The 20,649-nt window shown below is 36.5% G+C and overlaps 1 protein-coding gene across 1 annotated transcript; it reads left to right on the top strand.

The window, feature by feature from the left end:
- Window positions 1–15,820: 15,820 nt before the first annotated feature.
- On the top strand, window positions 15,821–18,926 carry LOC144711297 (Pentatricopeptide repeat (PPR) superfamily protein). Its single transcript, XM_078585247.1, has 2 exons — window positions 15,821–16,122; window positions 17,337–18,926. Exons 1-2 carry the CDS (start codon window positions 15,850–15,852, stop codon window positions 18,588–18,590), a joined length of 1,527 nt encoding a protein of 508 aa, XP_078441373.1. The 5' UTR covers window positions 15,821–15,849; the 3' UTR covers window positions 18,591–18,926.
- Window positions 18,927–20,649: the final 1,723 nt, after the last annotated feature.

The raw sequence follows: 20,649 nt of genomic DNA, 5'->3' as shown, positions 1-20,649 counted from the left end.
AGACAAAAATAACTTTTATTGTTCCATTATTGTGTTATGTGATGTCGCGTTGCCTAGTGGCACATCACAAGATTCCTCTCTTTTTCTCTTCTTTTTTATGAATGATGCATTGACACACATCATTCACATCAGAAGAAGGGAATATTCTCTTATTGTTATCTAATGTGGCACATGTTTCCACATGTTGCATCAGCATCTTTTTTACTTTTAAATCAACTACAGGGGTAAACGTGTGTGCCACATGTACCGCTGTAACTATTGACTCTCTTTTTCCTTTTTTTATTCTTTTCTCCCTTAATTCTCGTATCATATTTATATGTGAATCATTCCTTTTCTTTCATTGGTTCACGTCATCTCCTGGAAAAAAGTGTGTCAGTTTGACAGATAATGATTGGCGCATTATGTCATTGTAATTCATGATGCCATAATGGCGTCTTTTATGAAGATAATGGAAATTCATGATTATTCAATGAATTGAATGGAGACACACGGCAGGAGAATATTAAAGTCTAAAAATTTATCAATAAATCCTTATAAAATAAATAATGAGGCATAAAAATATCATAAATATCTATTGACTCAAAAAATTCATCTTTCTGAATCTACGAAAGATATTCTAAATTATAAAACTAAGTTATTTAAGGATATGATGTCAGAAAAATCCTTTAAAATCTGATTAAATCCACCAAAATTAGAATATCAATCTAAAAATAGTTGTAATCATCTTTAGATTGATAACACACATATATCATTATTTAAATGCATACATATATGTAAATTTCATTGAAACAAACCAATAATGTGTGTTATTAGTGATGAGGAGGTTAGGGTGATGTTAGTCTTTTTCTAACTCACATCTTTTTCCTTTTTCTTATGTTATCATCACTGTTAGCTTATGTTTTCATTATCACACACAACACTTACACTCCACCACTCTTTGCCACGTACCCATGTCCATCTTCATCTCACCAGTGTCGAAAAATTGTCATCACTCTCCCCCACTCCACTGCTCATCAGCACGTATCCACCATCATATCCATTACAATTAGCACGTTATATCTTTCATCCGCTCCACTTCCTTGTGTCAATCTCTATATTTCATCACCATGCACTCCCAAAGCACTGGCCAAGGTATTTTAAATAAGAATTAATTGGTATTTGTATTATATAAAATTATATTAAAATTCTGAAAATTATTCTAGAAAATATGACTAAATTATGTTAAATAATAATAACATTTTCTTCTCTTCCACTAGTTATTCTAGATTACTTTTCCCTAGATTAAATTAATAAAAATAAACATCCAAATAAAATAAAATTAAAGATAAATGTCACTTATTTAATAATTTCTCACTATGGATCTGACTCTCTGCTTGTAAGGAAATTATAAATATTATTGTATAAACCAGAGGCCATAAATGATATATGGAATGTGTGATTAGCATGCTGACCACATCTGATCCATCATAACATATAATGTAAATATGTGAATTTTGAGACTAAAGATGTAGATAAGCATGTGTTTTTTTAAAATAAGGAGGCTCAAGTGAGAGGATAGTTCATAATATGAATACATATTGGTATTCTTTTTGTATACTTTGATGTTTGCCCTCGAGTATCCTTTGAATATGAATATTTAGAAGACATGTTTAAATGCTAGTAATCTTCAAATCAAATCATGTATTCATGGACTTCATCAAGAGCATTAAACACATATAATAGATGCACATTGTAAAAATAAACATCAAGCAAGATACAAAATTTGTGATTAGAATGCCAATCACATGTATTTCCATCATAACCTACCAAGTAATTATGTAAAATTTGATATTGATGTTTGTCTCAGGTAACCTTTGAATAAGAATATTTTGAATGAATTTTCAAAGACTAGTGATCTTCAAATCATATCATGTATTCATTTACTACATCATAAACATTACATACACATTATAATGAATGCCTATTATTAAAATGAACAACAAAAGAGATATGTGATAAACTCAATTTGGGGTTAAGATTATATCGTTGTTAATTTGAGTTTAATCAATAAAATTTATAAACCAATAATCAAGACATAATTATGGATAGTGGATAAGTATGGGTCATCTCCGCAAGGAACTGATCTTAGGGATTTATCTATCTCTTGAAAGTGATTCATATTGGATGAGAAGATAAACATGTATTGTGAGAGGTACTGATGCGATGTAAACGGATAGATAAGGTTGGAGGCATTAAGTACTTAAATAGGGTGTGACAATACATAAAAAGAGATGTAGGTAAGAGCATGTGATTATGATGAGTGGAAAAGAGAGTATAAGAGAGGCAAAGATGTTAGGAGAAGATGGTGGATGTAGGAGATGACTGAAGATGTAGATGGAGGAAGATAGTGGTTTAGGGTTTATGATTCAATACCGGACAAGATTATGACATCATAGATGATGTGCAATGTAGATGGTAGATGGTGATGGATGATGATGGAAGGTGATCAATGAAGGTGGATGGTGATGAGAAAGATGGTATTGATCTAACTAGTGTATGTGATAGATAAAGGCCGATGTAAGGCAAAAGATTAACCTTAGATCCTTACATTGTTCTGGGAGCAGTGCAATTTCCTGATGCAGTTCAGCCTCTTCTCTTATTTGTTGACCTTATATAAACACTCAAGAAACCAATAAGGCTCCTGATGTACCTTCAAAAGCTCACACTCTTTGAATCTGTGCCGCTAGGATGAAGTGAATTTAAATATAGTTTTTAAAAAGAGGTTTAATTTATGGATCTAATAAAAAAAATTATAGAGGTGAAAATCACAAAGCTACCCTCAAAATTTTAGTTTGATTTGTATCTTATATTTTTGGATATCATGCCTTGAAGTTGGACGATTCCTAGCTCTTGATTTAGTCCAAAAATTTTTCTCTCTGCATCCTCATCAGCGTTCTCACGTCACTTATAGGGTTTTTATCTTTTGTATTGCATTAAATGCAATGATTGGCTCAGATTTTCTTCTGTCATCTGCTATTGATGGCTCCTATGCTTTAGGAGAAGGAGATGAATGTCCATCTCTTACTTTTAGATCGGAGGAAGGTTAATGGGGAACCACATGTGAGAGAGTAACCTAAATAGAAATAAATGTGAGATCATCTCCTGGACTATAAAATCATACCTGGTACAAAGTAAGATTCACTCATAACTACCAGCTCTTTCCAAAACCCAAGGGGGTTCTAGTATGTCATTAGGATATTCATGCTTACATGTGTAATTGACATGTTTTAAGACATTACTAAGGTACTAGAAATGAACTACATTAAGGGCATCGCTAATTATTAGTTTGATCTCATAAATTTTATATGTTTAGTTATATTAAGTAATCATAAATTCATGCTATCAAGATTAAAATGAATATATATCTAGAGAAGGATATTTTAATTTTTGGGTTTTCTGTATTTTTATGGATTTGTATTGTCACATTAAAAAATTAAAAAATCAAGTCATAACATATTTTGATGGAATTTTCTGACATCATATTCAGAATCAAAATATTTTTGAAGTCATAGTTTTTAGATTTCTATGTATCAGAATATTTTTACAATTATTCACGAGGTATTATGATTTTTTTGAGTTCATGTCAAGTTGGCTAACTGTCAAAATAAGGGTTGGTATTTATTTTGATGATAATATGTATGAAACCTTTATTCACAGAACTACAACTAGTGAGTGATGCATAAGAATTTTCCCACATGAATGGTGATTAGGAGTTTAACATTGTTCAAAATGTTGAGTTTAAATGTAAGATCAGATACTTAAAGGTATGAGATGGAGAGAGAAGGGAAATACTGATTTCAGAGGGTTGTAGTTGATATTTATTGAGAGAATATGAATATTGATATGATTCTTTTGAGGATAGGAGATAATGATGCAAAGACAAAATGAGAGATACAGATTAGAAATTTAGACATCAATTATATAGAGTGAAGTAATGATGAAGAGATTGGGAGACAAATATAGAGATATAGGTAAGTATGTGTATAAAAATGGATGTAAAAGTCATATGGAAGATCTTTATAGTCTGTGCATAATATGTAATTTGATTAGATGAAAGCAAGAAAGGGATCTAACCTAAACAGTGGTGATGTTCTGTTTGGACCACAACAATTATGGATGTAAATGAGATCCTCTTATCTGTCGTTTATCCTTGATCAGAAGAAAGCAAGAAAAACTTCATGGATCTCCCAATTAAATCTCTTTTTTAACCCAACAAATGTAGGAAGAAAGGTCCAAGTTTGGTGTCTCTACTTATAGTTCAGAAGGCATGGATGTATAAAGAGTAGAAAGATGAAGCTGAATTCTAGATCTTTTGATATTTAGGCTTGAATTCCTAAGAATCTTGGCTGTTAATCTTGTGTAAATTCTCTCTTCTCATTAGCACCCCTGCATTGTTTTTAGGGTTTTGCTTCCTTAAATATCAAAAGATTCCTCCTCATGATTTACTTTTTGATTTCCAGAGAATTCTCAATCTATGTCTCAATGCATGACACGTGTCCTATGAAAAATATAAAATATAAAGTATTAATGATGAATTTAATACATGATGTGTCAACGCGTCAACCGCACGCCATGTTAATGTGTTTGTGATTTCTTCCAACAACACTGGGACGTATATATATACATGCCTTTCCATACATGTAGCTAATTTCTTGCAAATAAATGAGTCTTGCTTTAAAATTACATTCAATGAAATTGTAATTTTTCTTTTTTCATTGGTCCACAGAAAGAAAATAACAATAAGGAAATATAATGATTAGCCATTGTGGCATCATGATTTTTTATGTCATTATGGAACCATTGCCAATGATTAGATGCCCAAAAATTGTTGATTGGCCCCATTCAAATAAATTGAGTAACAACACTATGCAAGGTGCACAGTAAATCAAGGAAAACCTTAATTCCCAAAAATAGTAGACTGCATAAAAATATATAATGAATCATGAAATAACATTTCTATAAATTTACTATCTGCAAATTTTTTAAATACTTCCGCTGATATAAAAAATTATTTTATTTAAAAATATGATGACATAAAATTCCATAAAATACCTAAAAGTCTAGAAAAGTGAGAATTTAATTTCAAAAATAAATATGAATCATTATAAATATGTGCCATAACGGCATCACAAATTATGGAAGGACATATGGCGTGAAGGATACATGGAGCTATTTAAAAAAATATGTACACTCATTCGAGATAAATCCAGACAGAAATCAGGACAGGTGTGGGCCTAACAAATCCAAAGATTAAGATCATATTAAATACAGATTTAATGTCCAAAACTGTGTACACATGATAGAACAAGAACATACTTTAAAAGAACAAAGATAGTTTTTCAGAGAGTCATAAGATGTGAATTGGCATACAGATCATGATGATTAAATGCCTATAATGGAGCAAAATCTTTGACATGCTATCTCATGACATGACATGAGGCTTAACAAGGAGAAATAAAAAAGAAACAGCTAAGAAAGATCCTACTTTAGAACATGATGTCTGTCAAAATTTGGGAGTAAAGTTTTGTGATCAAAATTTGGGGGTAGCTTCATCTCTCTCTCCCCTCTACCATCCATACATTAGATATTCAAATAGATATATTCATACCTTAAAATTTCTCCTAAATTTTTTATCTAAAAGAAATAAAGTGATTTCCCTCAAGTTTCATTGAGGAAATCATCATTTGAGATGTAAGGAAAATGATAAGTGGAGGGGAAAACATTCAAGAAAGTGAGGAAAAGTGTTAGCCCTAAAAAATTTGGTGATGAAAACCATTCAAGCTCACAACATCTTGTATGCTTGGCAATGTGTTGTTGGCAAAACAAAAGGGGAAAACATGTTGATGTGACATCTGCACATTATGTCACTACATAACAGATTAATTGATGGAATATAGATCATTTTTTTGCATTCTACTGTAGGTTCACATGTCAAGTCACAAAATACAGATTGAGGAAAATACAGAAATCTAAGGAATCTTTGACCATTATAAGGATTCCGTTGACACATTGGGGACCCAACACATGGATCAATGGAGGAACAGAAAAAGTCAATGGCTCAGAATTATCCAACTTCAAAATACAATATCCAACAATCAAGAAAGAGCTTCTAGCTGAAACTTTGAGGGTGATGGAGGACAATCCCGTCGAGCATGCCCATACTCGTCATCAGCCACGTAGCGGAGCCTGAGCTGACGTGAAGAACCCGAGTTTTTGCTTCTAGGTTTGAGAAACCACATTCGCGTCGTTTATTTCGTGTTCGGGTTGTCTTAAAGTTTTACGGAGGTCCTTTCTATGTATGGACCTCCTCTTCATTTCATTTTGTTTTTATCTCGTCATCTTCTTTGGCTGTAGGGAGGCCCCTCTTGCGTGTGTATAGGCTTCCCCTATGTGAGCTTTTGTGTCTTTATAGTTTTTGGCCTACACCTTTGAGGGGGAAGCCCATGCTTGGCTTCTTCCCCTTGAAGTACCCTTTAGGGGGGGAGCCCAATAAGGTTCTCCCCCTAAAGGAGCCCATTAGGGCACTCTTAAGCCCCTTTTTTTTTCTTTTGCTATAAAAGAGAGGGGGAGGCTCTCGACTTTTTTTATCGACTTGTTTTTTGAAAGGAAGATTTTGAAAGGCTTGTTTTAGGAAAAAAGACTATGAGTTTTTGTTCAAGGTGTCACTAGGGTTTCTGCCCTCTCCATAGGAGAAGTTACTTGTCATTGTTTCTAGATCTGACCTACATGGAGGAGCCCAACAAAGCACCGCCCTTCGCCTTAGTCCTCATTCTCCACTCGAGCACCGTCGACCAAGTTGGTCTAGATTCTCACAGAAAAGCGAAGCCGGGTCATGGCCGCTTACAACTAAACGCCTACCATGGTCGCCTCCTCAGGGTTCTAGCCACTCGTCAACGGATTCTCTCTTCCGTCGGTTCACTCTTTTCCACCCAACCGTCAATCTCGTCATGTTGTATTACATCAGACAGCTTTGTCTCTCTCCTCTACTCATCTGTATCATTTTTCTACCCGCTTATCTACATAAATGCATCTTTAATGTGGTTCTACATTAGTGGTCCTAGTTAAAAAACATTGTCTTTGAGATCCATCATATTTTTTACGACAATAGGAAGAAAAAATAAAAAAAATGTGAGATCTCCTACATCAGCATAATGACCTTAGATGCTTTTTATTTTTTCCACATTCTAAATCCTTCATCACCATTATCATTTCTCACCATTTCTGATGTAGGACGACTAGGAAATGGACGACTGGAGAGACTGAGAAATGATAAGGACGGAGGGAAGGCAATGGATGGATTGGGTAAGGGAGGGATAAAACAACCCACAAAAATCCACACGGTCAAATTCAGATTTTAAAACTGATGTAATACTGGTGGTGCAGCTCCGATCCTTGTCGAGGGCGGGAGTGGTGTCTTCACCCACCGCGACGATGCTGAAGCACCAAAATAATATCCGAATTCACGTCACGAGGGAAACTCACGAACGAGAGAGAATTTGAGGAAATCTAAACCAAATCAAATCTGACGGCGGTGGAGACTTCTCGAGAAATACTGGACGGAGAACACTTCGACACCAAAGAGTTCAGGCGTACCTCAGCACCGTAGTGCATGAAGAGGCTGCGGGAAATTTTGAGCATGGGAAGACTGGGCGAATCCGGGCGTTGAGTGGCCCTCTAGACGAAGAAGAGTTTGGGCGTTCCGGGCGTTGTAGGGCCCTGGCAGAGAGCGAATGGTCCGAGGTCAATCCCGGAGTGGTCCTAGGGCGGCTTGATAGAGCGGCCAAGGGCAGCCTCGGAATGACCCTGAGTGAGCGGCCTAGAGTGGGTGGCCAAGGGCAGCCTGGGAGGGCGGCCCTTGGGCGGCCTGGAAGGGCGGACCTAGGGCGGCCAAAGGAGAGGCCTTGGGCGGCCCTGCGTGGGCGGCTCGGGCGGCCCTGGGGCGGCCTGGGAGGGCGGCCCTGAGAGGGCGGCTTGGAGCAGCTCTCGACGGTAGGGGAGGGCGGCCAAAGGGGCGGCCTTGGGTGGCCTTGAGTGGGCGGTCTGTGCAACCCCTTGGCGGCCTGGGAGGATGGAGAGAGAGAGAAATGGAAGAGGGAAGAGGGAAGAGAGGGAGGAAGGACAAGGGGTGGAAGGCCGGCGACGCGGCGGCGGCGGCGACGGCGGTGCTAGGGTTGGAGAGGGATAGGGAGGTTGGGCATTGATGACTCTAAAATATGTCATCAAATAATCAAGTTCTTAAGTTTAAATTCATTACAATTATCTTGTGAATTCATGCTAAGTTCATGCATATGTATTGTTTGATGAAATCACTAACCCCACTTGATTCAAATGGAATATATTTAACATTTTATGGCTAGTGAACATTTAGAAACAGGTTAAGAAGATCAAGGAAGAGAGGAGGATCAAGAGAAGTGGGCAAAAATTCGAAGTGGCAAAATTAATGCCTGGGCATGACTTGAGAGAAAACCTATAAATACTCTCTTGAGAGAGAGTTTGGGTGGTTCAGAATTTTCTCTAAGAAACTAGGGCTTGGAGAAGAGGATTTCTGCACCTCCAGGAGCTGATGAGCTTTTGAGTTGGAGAGGAAGAACAGACTGAAGATAGCTTGGATTGAAGAACCACGCCACCGCAAGGGCGTGACACCCGTGGGAAATCTCAAGCTTCAGCCCTGTAATCTCTCTTCTCAGACAATTTTGGTTGGGTTGGAAGAGTCACAAGATCTTTCCAATTTTTCAACTAGAGATTGTTGTGTTTAGACTTGATTTCAGTTGAACTTTGTTTCTGATCATCCTCCCAAACCTCCCCAAAAATCCCTTTGATATAGCAGAACCACAGCAGCGTGCGCGCACGCAGGTACCCTGCACGTGTTTGATCCTTTGCCCCAGAACTTCTCCTCTATTAAGTTAAATCTTTAACTTAATCAGAGCAATATGATTAAATCTTAAATCTAAACTGGGATTAAAGAGAATGAGGATCATTTAACAGAGTTTAATATTTATTTTAAATTGATAAGTGACATATCTATTGAATAAAGAAGGAAATTTCTGCTGTTTTCTCCTGCTCCTCGTGGATCTCACGAGGTTTATAAATTTGTTGCATAAGCTCTGAACCTCACACGTCTGAACTGCTAAATAACCAGTAAAAAAAACACATAAAATCTGAGCTTATCAGGCATTCCTCCAAGAAGAGTTAACAATAAACTCAATTCTTGAATAATGACTGCCTAACTGTTTCTTCAAACAATGGCCTATACATATAGGCCTTGGAGGAAAGAGAAAACACAACTTAATGACGAAAAATTAAAGATGGGAAATTAAAGACGAGGGTGTGCTTCATGTCACACCAAAGGGCAGTTGTTGATCTGCCGTTGGCGACGTGTCATGATGCGCGAAGGAGCGTGCGTGCGTGGAGACGTGCGTAACGCCGTTATGTTAAATTTGTCTGATGACGGTTGCGGCCTGTCCTTGGCGGGGTGTTGACTTCGGTTGACTGTGGCGGTGTGTCCATAGTGGAGACGTTGACTTTGGTTGACGGTGGCGGCGCGTCCGGTGTCGATGCGTTGGCGTCCACGCCACCAATTTCACTATGGCCCTCTATTCCATGTATATATATGTGTATGCCACACACATACCTATCTCAACTTATGATCCCTTCACATTTCTGTACTTTATCCCTCATCTCTCCACTAACTCCCTGTCCTCCATAATCTCTATTTATCACCTCTTAATCTCACATTCATTCATATCTATTTACAATTATTGCCTTATAAACTATCCATTCTCGTGCTCTAATCAGAACTTAAAAATTTCCAATTTATGTTCCCTATGGAGACCCAAAATCATTCACAATATCAAATCATTAGTTAGAGTTAAGTCCATTTATAAATATTATTGATTAATTCATTTATCAATCTAAATTAAGCACCATAAAACTGATTTCATCACTTAAAATCTGGGAAGATTTATGTCAGGGACCCTAGTGGGACTATTGATGGTTCAATAACCTATATTTTTAATGATGTGATTATTTTTGAAAAATTATTGATAAGTAATATTGTATTTTTTATGAGTCACAGGGACATGAATAATCATTTAGGAATTTAAAATTCAAGACCACATATGATTATAAGACTCATCCATATAATTGAATTTCACTTAGGATTTGGAAGTTGACAACTCCTGTGGGAACTGACAAGTCAGAAATCAAATTTTGTTAATTTGTTTGTAAAAATAACTTATAAGAATGGTTAAAACACCTTAATATTGTATTAAGAGAAAAATTAAAACCACATACAAGTTTACAAGTCATTGTGTCCAAGACATTCATATGTAATGAATTTTTACTTTGGTAAAATTTTGAAACGGTTATAATGAAAAACCATTTCATGTCATGTGCCTTTGATTTTATCTGAAAATTGATCATCAAAGGCTTTGATTTTTTTAATCAAATTCGGCATAGAAGACTTATTACATACATAGGCTTTGATTTTTTAAATTCTACAATGTTCATACACTTCTTTAAAAACAAGGTATATTTTTATTTTACACTTTATTTGTGGCTTGGTTAGATACCATCAATAGGTAGACTATAAAAATCTTAACATCGTTAGCTCTTGAGGTGCCATGTTAGGCTTGCAATGAGTTTATTCATTTATTTATTTATTTATTTTGATTAGCTTACTGTTAAAATATAATACCTTTATGAACATTCATACTTATGTAATTCATAATATAAATATTAATTGAATTCAAAATAGGAAGAGGATAATCGTCATTCAACTTTTAATATTCAGACTTATATTTCTAAAGTGTATCATTATCTTTATTCGACTTTTAACATTCTTCCTAAAGTTCCACCATCATCCCCAAAGCTGTAAAATTATGAAATAAATATCATATAATAAGTTTTTGATAATTATCTATTTAAAGCACAACGTTAGGTTTTTGGCTAAAATTAAGATGTAAAAAGCATTATTTGGTTTTATGAGATAAAACTGGTCTCAAAAGGGTTCAAAGGAGTAGGTAGCAAGGCATGCAAATTCCCTTTTAATGAGGATCACACATTTCAAATGAATATTAATAAATATACATGGAATATAAGCACACAGTTAAATTAAAAAAAATTAAAGTTCCAGAAATTCAAATTCAACCAATGGGGGAAAAAAGGCATGGAAAGGAGAAAAAACAATGAAAATATAGACACATGTTTTAGATTGCTACCTATGTATACAAATTACCCTCTCTCTATACCCTATGTTTTAGAAGACAATTACCCTCTCTCTTTACCTCATTCTGGAGCCTAGATATAAAGTTTTATCTTCATCCCCATCAATTTCACCTGTTTTTCATTCATTTTACCTCACTCTCTCTCTATCAGCCCATTTTCTATAATTTTCTCCATTTAGAAACCACATGTTTCTCAATATAAACCTAACACAATATCTCTGGTTTATTCACAAAAAAATTAATGAACTCTCCCATTTACCCTTTCAACTTTGCATAATATTTGATCTATCTATTGAAATCATGTTCAACTTTGGATACCCTTCCATCTCTCTTTATCTATTTATTGTAATCATGTTCAAATTTAGTCCATCTTTAAGGTACCCTGTCCTATTTGGTTATCCAGCCTTTGAAAACTTTTGGCTATGTATGGGTTCCTCTGAGGATCCCTTTGACCTATTTCCCACTTCTTAACCTTAAATATTTGTATTTAATTTTTAAAATTACATTATTAAATAAAAGAGAAGCAAATATATATATATAATCATATTTTCTAGTCTTTTTAGCTTTCAAATAACATTCTAGAAAAAATATGAAACATTAATTTGTTATATATTTTTTAAAAAATCCAAAATACATTTTTGATTTCTAAAATTAAATAAAAATTGGATTTATTGTATAAAATATTTTAATAATTTTGATATTTTCTGATTTAATATAAGCTATATAAAATCCCAAAAGATCTCTAAAATATTTTTTAAGTTGTGATCTTATTTATATAATTTCCAAGCTTATAGGAGCTCTGTAACTGAATTACTGCTTCCTTGTGGATTGACATTTTACTTAACTCTATTATTTTAGAGTATTAAGAAGATAATTAATTATATCTCTTTGTCCTTATAACCATGTGGCCATGTGATCCTAAAAAAATAGATATCCTTGTCTTTTCCTTAAACAATGTTTGTTAAAATAATAAGAATTTTGTCTTGCATGGGAGCCAAAATATTTTAATGAGCATTGTTTCTAAAATTAGAGGATAACTCTCCAATAACTTTTCATGAGAGTCCCTAAAATTAGAGGATATTGATTAAGATCCAAAATATTATGTGTCACGCTCTAGGCCCATGAATCAATCTAGTTGATTAATCTTATCTCCCCATAAACTTCATCGACCAACCTTATTGATTAAATATGTCATTATATAGATTAATTAACTATGTATTTTTTTTAACACAAACTGCAGATCAAGTTATCATCCCAATTATAATGTGCTATTTGTGCATTCATTTTCATCATTGTTAACCAATCTCAAGGATTAATTAACATGGATTTTATGCACGGTATCACCCAATTATGTCTTTTTAGCATTCATCCCATTTATTCTCTCATGTGCTCATTTTCGCATAATTATCAATAAATCAATGAAATATTCAGAATTGAGCATTTTTCAACATCAAACCATTGTGAGGTAATCATTATTTTTGAGTTCATATTTTTTCAAGAGCTGGAATGAATGAAATAATCATTTAATGGGCAATGTGGATAAATTCCAGGTGGAGAAATCTGAAGTGAAGTGCCATATTTGGGATGATTTTTATTTACCTTACTAACATCGCCTTAGATACACGTTGGCTGTGAGGAAAGGGCGCTGAAAATAGAAGAATTGGGTAAAAATTTCACCCAATTCAGAGTTGCGCATAAATAGTTATCGGGGTCTAAAGTTAGGACAAAATTCAGATTTTTCCTTGGGAAAAATTCAAAACATTTAGGTTTTTGCCACATGGCAATGCAGCCATTTCAACGCGTGTTGCACGACAACACTTTATCTCTCCTCATGAAACACTTTCTCTCTCTAACTTCTCTCTTCAATTTCTCCTTTGATTTAGGTCCGATTTGCACAATTTCAGATTCATTGGAAAGCGCATCGTCTCCTCTTTCTATTACACAACAAATACCTATTCTGTTTAGTATTTCAGGCGCTTCTGTAGCATATAATATAAATACTATAGCAGATCAATTGCAACTAGCCATTCAAACAAGTACTTTTTGTAATCTACTCTATTGCTTCTTCAATAAATGCTAGTTTTTCAATCAAGTTTTTAATGACTTCACTGTCAGATCATTCCTGCATTTCAGATATTCAGTCTCATTCGAAGCTTTAGACAAGGGTGCTATTGAGATATTGGGCCCTTAAGACCTACCCTCAAATCATAAATTTGATTTCATTTTGTTATCAGAATTTCTGAATTTCCTCTGAGTGTCTGAAATAATTGCGATTAACCCCAATTCATCTTAGATTTGACTTTGACTCATCGCTACACTTCATTTTTCATTGTAATTTCATTGGGCAGAGTTTTATCTTATTGACATGTGAATTCATATTTTCAACAACCACGAAATGCATCCGACAACCATCAGTTGCCTCACTACTCTATCATGAACCCTTTACCATCAATGTACAATTAAAGTCCCTCATTTGCAAGAGAATCTTATAAGGACTTTGGATATGGGATTACTATCAAGTCGTTATTTTTCATTTTAGTTAGTACTCATACTTGTGGAAAATCATTGGAGAACATCTTATATGATGTTTCTACCTAATCATATATTTTACTACATCATCATTGTATGAATCTGAACTTATACTGAGAGCAAATGATTCCATCTTGACTTCACAATGATCTTCATTGACTTATTATTGATTTGAGCTAAGATTGATTAGAATATCATCATTAGATACCTAAAATTGATAGTCGTAATACAATTATGCATCCATAAGTTTTCTTTGATGCATAATGTCAAAGGATCACTTAAACGAATGCAATATGAATCAACTTTATTGTTAGTCAGGTATTATACAATCAAATGGTTCATATCGAAAGTAAGTGAACTATCTCCCTAAAGAGTACCCATTATATGTCCTTAATGTATCCACACTAATGGCTAAGGGATCAGACACACTCATAGTATGAGTGAAACTACATAGTGTTATTCTATCTGTGATGTTTGATGCCCTCCTCAAGTATTCATTGAATATGAATATTCAAAACCTATGTTTAAAGACTACTGATCTCAATCTGATTATGATTTATTTAATCGTAGCATCTACTCTTGAACTTCATACTAAACATCACACATACAAAATATGGATTTGGTATATCAATAATATGAGACGAGATGTGGAATGTGCGATTAGCTTGTGAGCTACACATATTTCCATTACACTGTACTATTAAAAATAAATGTAGGATCTACATAATATCACATCTGAATATTTTGATTGATGAAATAGAGGAAAGTAATGATATGTAAAGAAAGAGATATTTGAATCAGCAAAGAGTAAAGTCAATTATTAAGGGTTTGAATCCAGAATTAGGTACTATAAGAATGTTAAGAAGGCATATAACCAATTATTCTAAATGCCTAGCTATAATTTAATTCAATATGAGAGTGAGGGAGAGGGAGATAGAGACAGAGAGAAAAAGAGATATAAAGAATGAGATAGAGAGAGACAGAGAGAGGAGTGAGATAGAGAGATATAGAGAGAAAGAGTGAGATAGAGGGAGAAAGATATAGATAGAGAGAGAAAGAGTACGAGAGAGAAAGAAAGAGAAAGAGATAAAGAGAAGAGTAAGAGAGAGAAAGAGTAAGAGAGAGAAAGAGATAAAGAGAAGAGTAAGAGAGAGAAAGAGTAAGAGAGAGAAAGAGATAAAGAGAAGAGTAAGAGAGAGAAAGAAAGAGAAAGAGATAAAGAGAAAGAGTAAGAGAGAGAAAGAAATAAAGAGAAAAAGTAAGAGAGAGAAAGAAAGACAGTAAGAGAGAAAGAGAAAGAGTAAGAGAGAGAAAGAAAGGCAAAGAGTAAGAGAGAAGGAGAGAAAGGGAAAGATATGGATGTAGAGAGAGAAATAAAGAGAAAGAGTAAGAGAGAAAGGGAAAGAGATGGATGTAAAGAGAGAGAACGAAAGAGAAAGAGTGAGAGAGACGGAGAGGAAGGGAAAGAGATGAATGTAGAGAGAGAGAGAGAGAAAGGGAAAGAGATGGATGTAGAGAAAGAGAGAGAGAGAGAGAGAGAGAGAGAGAGAGAGAGAGAGGGAAAGAGATGGATGTAGGGAGAGAAAGAAAGAGAAAGAGTAAGAGAGAGACAGATAGAAAGAGAAAAAGATGGATGTAGAGAGAGAGAAAGAAAGAGGAAGAGTATGAGAGACAGAGAGAATGAGAAAGAGATGGATATATAGAGGGAGAAAAAGAAAGAGAAAAAGAGAGAGAAAGAGAAAAACAAAAAGAGAGAGAAATAGAAAGAAAAAGAGAGAGAAAGAGAAAGATATATATAAATATATGTAGAGAGAGAGAGAGAATAGAAAGAAAGAAAGAAAGAAAGAAAGAAAGAGAAAGAAAAAGAATGAGAAAAAGAGTGAGAGAAAGAAAGAAAGAAATAAAGAAAAAGAATGAGAGAGAGAGGGAGAGAGAGAGAGAGAGAAAGAGTGAGTAAGAGAGAAAGACGGAGAGAGAGAGAAAGAGTAAGAGAGAGAGAGAAGGGGCATATATATTCAGTAGAGAAGCTGTTCACATAAGGCGGGAAGAAAGAGCCATGGGGCTCTCCCCTCTCCTCTTCCAAGCTCTCTTCTTCGCGGCGCGCTCCCTCAAAACTCCGCCCACCGCCATCACCGCCGAGCGCCTCAGCTCGACGATCGCCGGCCGCGACACGCTCGGCCGCCGGCTTCTGAGCTTGGTTCATCCCAAACGCAGCGCCGTGCCGGTGCTCCACCGCTGGTCCGAGCAAGGAAAACCCGTCCAAAAATACCAGCTCAACCGCGTCGTCCGCGATCTCCGCAAGCACGGCCGCCATAAACACGCTCTCGAGGTGACCCTTCTCCCAATTCCCCCTCTTTCGACTACCCAACAAGATTAATCGCTCGGCCAAGGCGCAAATCTCTCGATTTTGCCGGCCAAATTAGGGTTCTTGGTCGGATGGCGGATGACGGGAAACAAACCCCCTCAGCGATCTCCGCTCCGTTAAGCCTCTTCTTCTGTGTGGCCCCGCGTCAACGTACTCGTCGTCGATGATGATATTGACTGTCGATGTTGACTGTTGTCGTCAATAGTCAGCTTCGTTTTTATGAATAATTGTATGCTGGTTCTATAATCGATTACCGCGTCAACGTGATTGACCCTCGTTGACGATGACGTTTTCTTTGATGTCGTTATCTCATTGTCATTCGGATGTGCTGATTTGCATCCAATCCGTCATCCGTTCTTTGATGTCGTCTTACCATGATGTGTGGCAACAGCGGCGGCGATGTCATCGTCACTCACGACCGGGGATTCAAAATATCTCTTCTTCGTCATCTTCAGATGACGTTGACGTGATCTTTGACGTTAAACCAGATGTCAGCAAAGATGCAGGTTGATTGACGATGGCTGAATTCAACCATTTCATCATCTGAAATTCATCAACGGCAGTCAACGTCAACGCGGGTCGATGATGTTGATGCAAGACGGTTGACTGATGATGGGTGTTTGTTATCAACAATTTATCATCTGAAATTCATCTATGGTTTAGTCATCGTCATGGAGGGTCGTTGACTCAATTGATGATGTCGAAGTAAACCTCAGCTGAGATGATGGTTGACGATGGTGGACAATCAATAATACATTGTTTATAACTCATCAACAGCATCGTCGTCATCAACAAGGCCAACGTTGACATGATTGTCCATGTTGAACCAAACTGTTCATCATTCAAAATTCATCAACAGCATTGTCATCAGCAATGAGGGTTGACGATGCGATTATCGATGTTGAACCAAACCTCAGCAAAAATAATGTGTTACGATGGCTGAAAATCAGCTCTTCATCCGAAATTCATCAACAGTATTGCGGTTGTCAAGGATGGACGATGTGATGTTGATCGCTGCCCATCCAAACCTCAGAGACAATGATGATTGGCAATGACAGACAATTGACATCAAGCATTCATCGTCCAAAATTCATCAACAGTATCATCATTGTCGACGTGGACAGGTGGCATTCACTGAGTGGTTAACGTGTGGCGAACTCATCATCTTTGTCTTGCAGATCTGCGAGTGGATGGTCCAGCAAGAGGGATTGAAGCTGCAGCCAGGGGACTATGCCATCCACGTGGACTTGATTGCCAAAGTACGCGGCCTACCCAGTGCCGAGAAGTTCTTCGAGGACCTTCCTTACAGAATCAAAAGGCAGCAGTCGACGTGCAATGCTCTTCTCCACTGCTATGTCCAAAGCCGGGAAATTCAAAAAGCCGAGTCCCTCTTTGCAGAGATGTCTAAAAACAATCTCATAAACTGCGCCGTCTCCTACAACAGCATGCTTCATCTCTACACAGCTACTGGGCAGGGAGAGAAAGTCCCCGAGATTGTCTGCGAGCTGAAGAGACACGTGGCACCTGATGTGCTCACCTACAATCTCTGGCTGGCTTCTCTCGTGGATGCCGAGAGCTCGACCAAGGTGTTTGAAGAAATGCGTCAGAGAAGAATCTCTCCTGACTGGGTCACGTTCAGCACATTGGCAAAAGCGTTTGCTGCCGGCGGCCTCCTTCAGAAGACGAGGTGGGCCCTGGGGGAGATGGAGGAGAACATCTTCAAGAAGGACCGGCCCGGCTACCGCTCTCTTATCACGCTTTACGCTGGTGTATCTGATAAGGAATCTGTGTTTAGAGTGTGGGACAAGATGAAGTCGAGCTACCGGAAGTTGAGCGATGCAGAGTATACTTGCATGATATCCTCGTTGTTTAAGCTGGGTGACGATGACGAGGCAGAGAGATTGTATGAAGAGTGGGAGTCAGTCTCATCGTCGTCGGACCTCAAGACAGCGAACAAGGTGCTCGACTCCTTGGTCAAGAAGGGTTGTATGGAGAAAGTGGGCGCCTTCTGGCAGCGACTGCTGAAGAAGGGGATCAAGCCCAGTTATAATACATGGTGTATACTGGCAAGGGGGCATCTGGGTGAGGAAAAATTGGACTTGGTGTTGGATTGCATGAAGAAGGCGCTAGCGAGTGTGAGTAAATGGGAGCCTGATGAAGGTCTAGTAAAGGCGGTTTTTGACAAGTTGGAGGGCTTGGGTCATGTGGAAGGGGCCGAAGAGTTCTTGATTATGCTACGAGATGCAGGGTATGTTAGCACAGGAGCGTATAACTCGGTGCTAAGAACTTATGCCAAGGGCGAAAGGATGCCACTGGTGATCCTTGAGAGGATGGAGAAGGATGGGGTCCATCCGAATGAGGAGACGAGGGAGCTGATCAGGACAACTAGTCGGCTCTGTGTTGGAAGAGTCTCAGCCTTGGTTCATGAATAGCTCTTTGGTTTTCAGATGAAGTAGGTCTGTTGGCTATCATTTTTGTCGATAGGTTCTCATCTGAGTGCACGCAATCTTCTCCTGGACTGCTTCTTGGTGGGTTAGACGATGAAGTGCAGGGAGGTGGAAAGATGAAGTATCTACTTACAGCCTAACCATCAATTTAAACCTGGATAATTTTCCTTCTACATATTATCATTATCTCCGAAGTCCATGATTTTCCAAGGGGGAACCAAGTTTATCTGAAGTCGTCAGCTTGTTCTTGACAGATCTGATCGAACGTTCATAATTTAGTGAACGGCACCAAATCTTTCAATGGATTGCTTCTTTTGCCTCTTTCGCTGTCAAAGTGCCTATCGTATCGGTTCATATCTTCACTTGCTGTGGTTACTCAACAGTTTTATAGCCCCTATGGGATGCAAAATGCCGTTCCTCACCATTCATGTGGATTCAATCTGTAAAGTGAATCTTCATGACCGCTACAGTACAGGAGATTCCCACTACTAACTGTATGTTTGATGAAGTTATTTTCATGAAGGTAAGTGGGGAAATGCAGAAACAAGTGAACTTATCTTTTCAAATGTTATTATTTTGCTCTAGGTAAAATATATATCCCTTATTACATTAAATTCTTTAATATAGTAAAATAATTTATTTTAGAATCAAAAGAGGTCGACTTTTGAGAACCAGACTGATTCTGCCTAAAATTTTCTGACCGCTAACTTTTAAAACCACCCTTGGAGGCCCAAATTGTTTATTCTCAACATCAAAAAAATGGAAAACACTTTAATCCAGTTTTATGTTTATCCTTAAATTGTTCATTCTTTAAGAAAGCTGCACTAGTCGCTCCATTTTTTATCCATCCACAATACATCTTTAGTGTCACAAGACTAAGGACCCTTTACACAACCATGATGTAAACAATGGTTTTGTATCATAGCAATGATCATAAATATCATGATATGGTAGTAATAGTTTCATGTATTTTATGTTCATATTTTCATTGAAATGATCATAAATAATGTTCTTAATGGCTCAAATCATTTACCGCACTTTAAAAATGAATTTCCAAATTTTATTGATTTGATAGTATTTAACCATAATTTTATGACATTAATTTCACAAATAAAATACTTTTACAAATCATAAAATATTTATTTAAATATTTTAAGGGGTTTATTATTTTTTAAGATGATATTATGATTTTGTAATGTACTTTTCTAGTACTTTATGGAATTTTCTGAATTTAAATTCATAAAGAAGTCAAAAAATTATAATTTTGACTTTATTTAAATAGTTTTATGAATTAATTGAATTTTTATGCTCCCAGTAGTTTGTCCCACGTTGGCAATCTACCATACAATTCATAGGACTTAGAAAATTGAATATCTAAGATTGTTCCAAATTGAAACAATAATATCTAATGATTTAGGAGTTTTAGGCTGAAATTTTGAGGTTACTCCACATTTTCCTCCTCTATCCAGCCACCATCATGTTTCTAAAGATAGAAACCCCCATCATTAAAAAATTATTTTTTATTCCTAATTAGAATTAATGGAGTGATTTCCTCATTCAAAATCTCATTTGGGTGTTTTCTTGTATGCCAAGAGCAAGGTTTAAAGGAGTGGCATTCAGATCAAGACATGAGAAGAAAAAACACCAGGGGGCCCATTGGACACATGACTAACAATCTCAAATTTAGGGTTTTAATTCGTCGTTGGTATTTGATATTGTTCAATAAAAATATAAACATGTACTCACTTAGTAATTTTACCAAGAAATGAGTATGACTTAGTAAAGATTACCTGTTGATTATTGAGATGAGAAAAGATAATTACCAAATATGAAATCAAATGATGAGAAAACACGAGGCGAGATAGAGATAGTGATATTAACTTGAGGATATCAGTTAGTAAATAGTGAAAATTCGGGTTTGAGAAGAGGGAGTGAGATATTGATGACACTAGGTATGACGGGAATAGGGTTGAGAAGGAGTTTAATATGATAATTAATGGGTAAGTTAACGGTATGGTGATGGTATGAAAGTAGTAAGACCTGA

This window comes from Wolffia australiana, chromosome 1 (assembly GCF_029677425.1).
Source record: "Wolffia australiana isolate 7733 chromosome 1, ASM2967742v1".
In the NCBI taxonomy this organism is placed as follows: domain Eukaryota; kingdom Viridiplantae; phylum Streptophyta; class Magnoliopsida; order Alismatales; family Araceae; genus Wolffia; species Wolffia australiana.
This window is presented reverse-complemented; position numbering and strand designations above follow the sequence as displayed.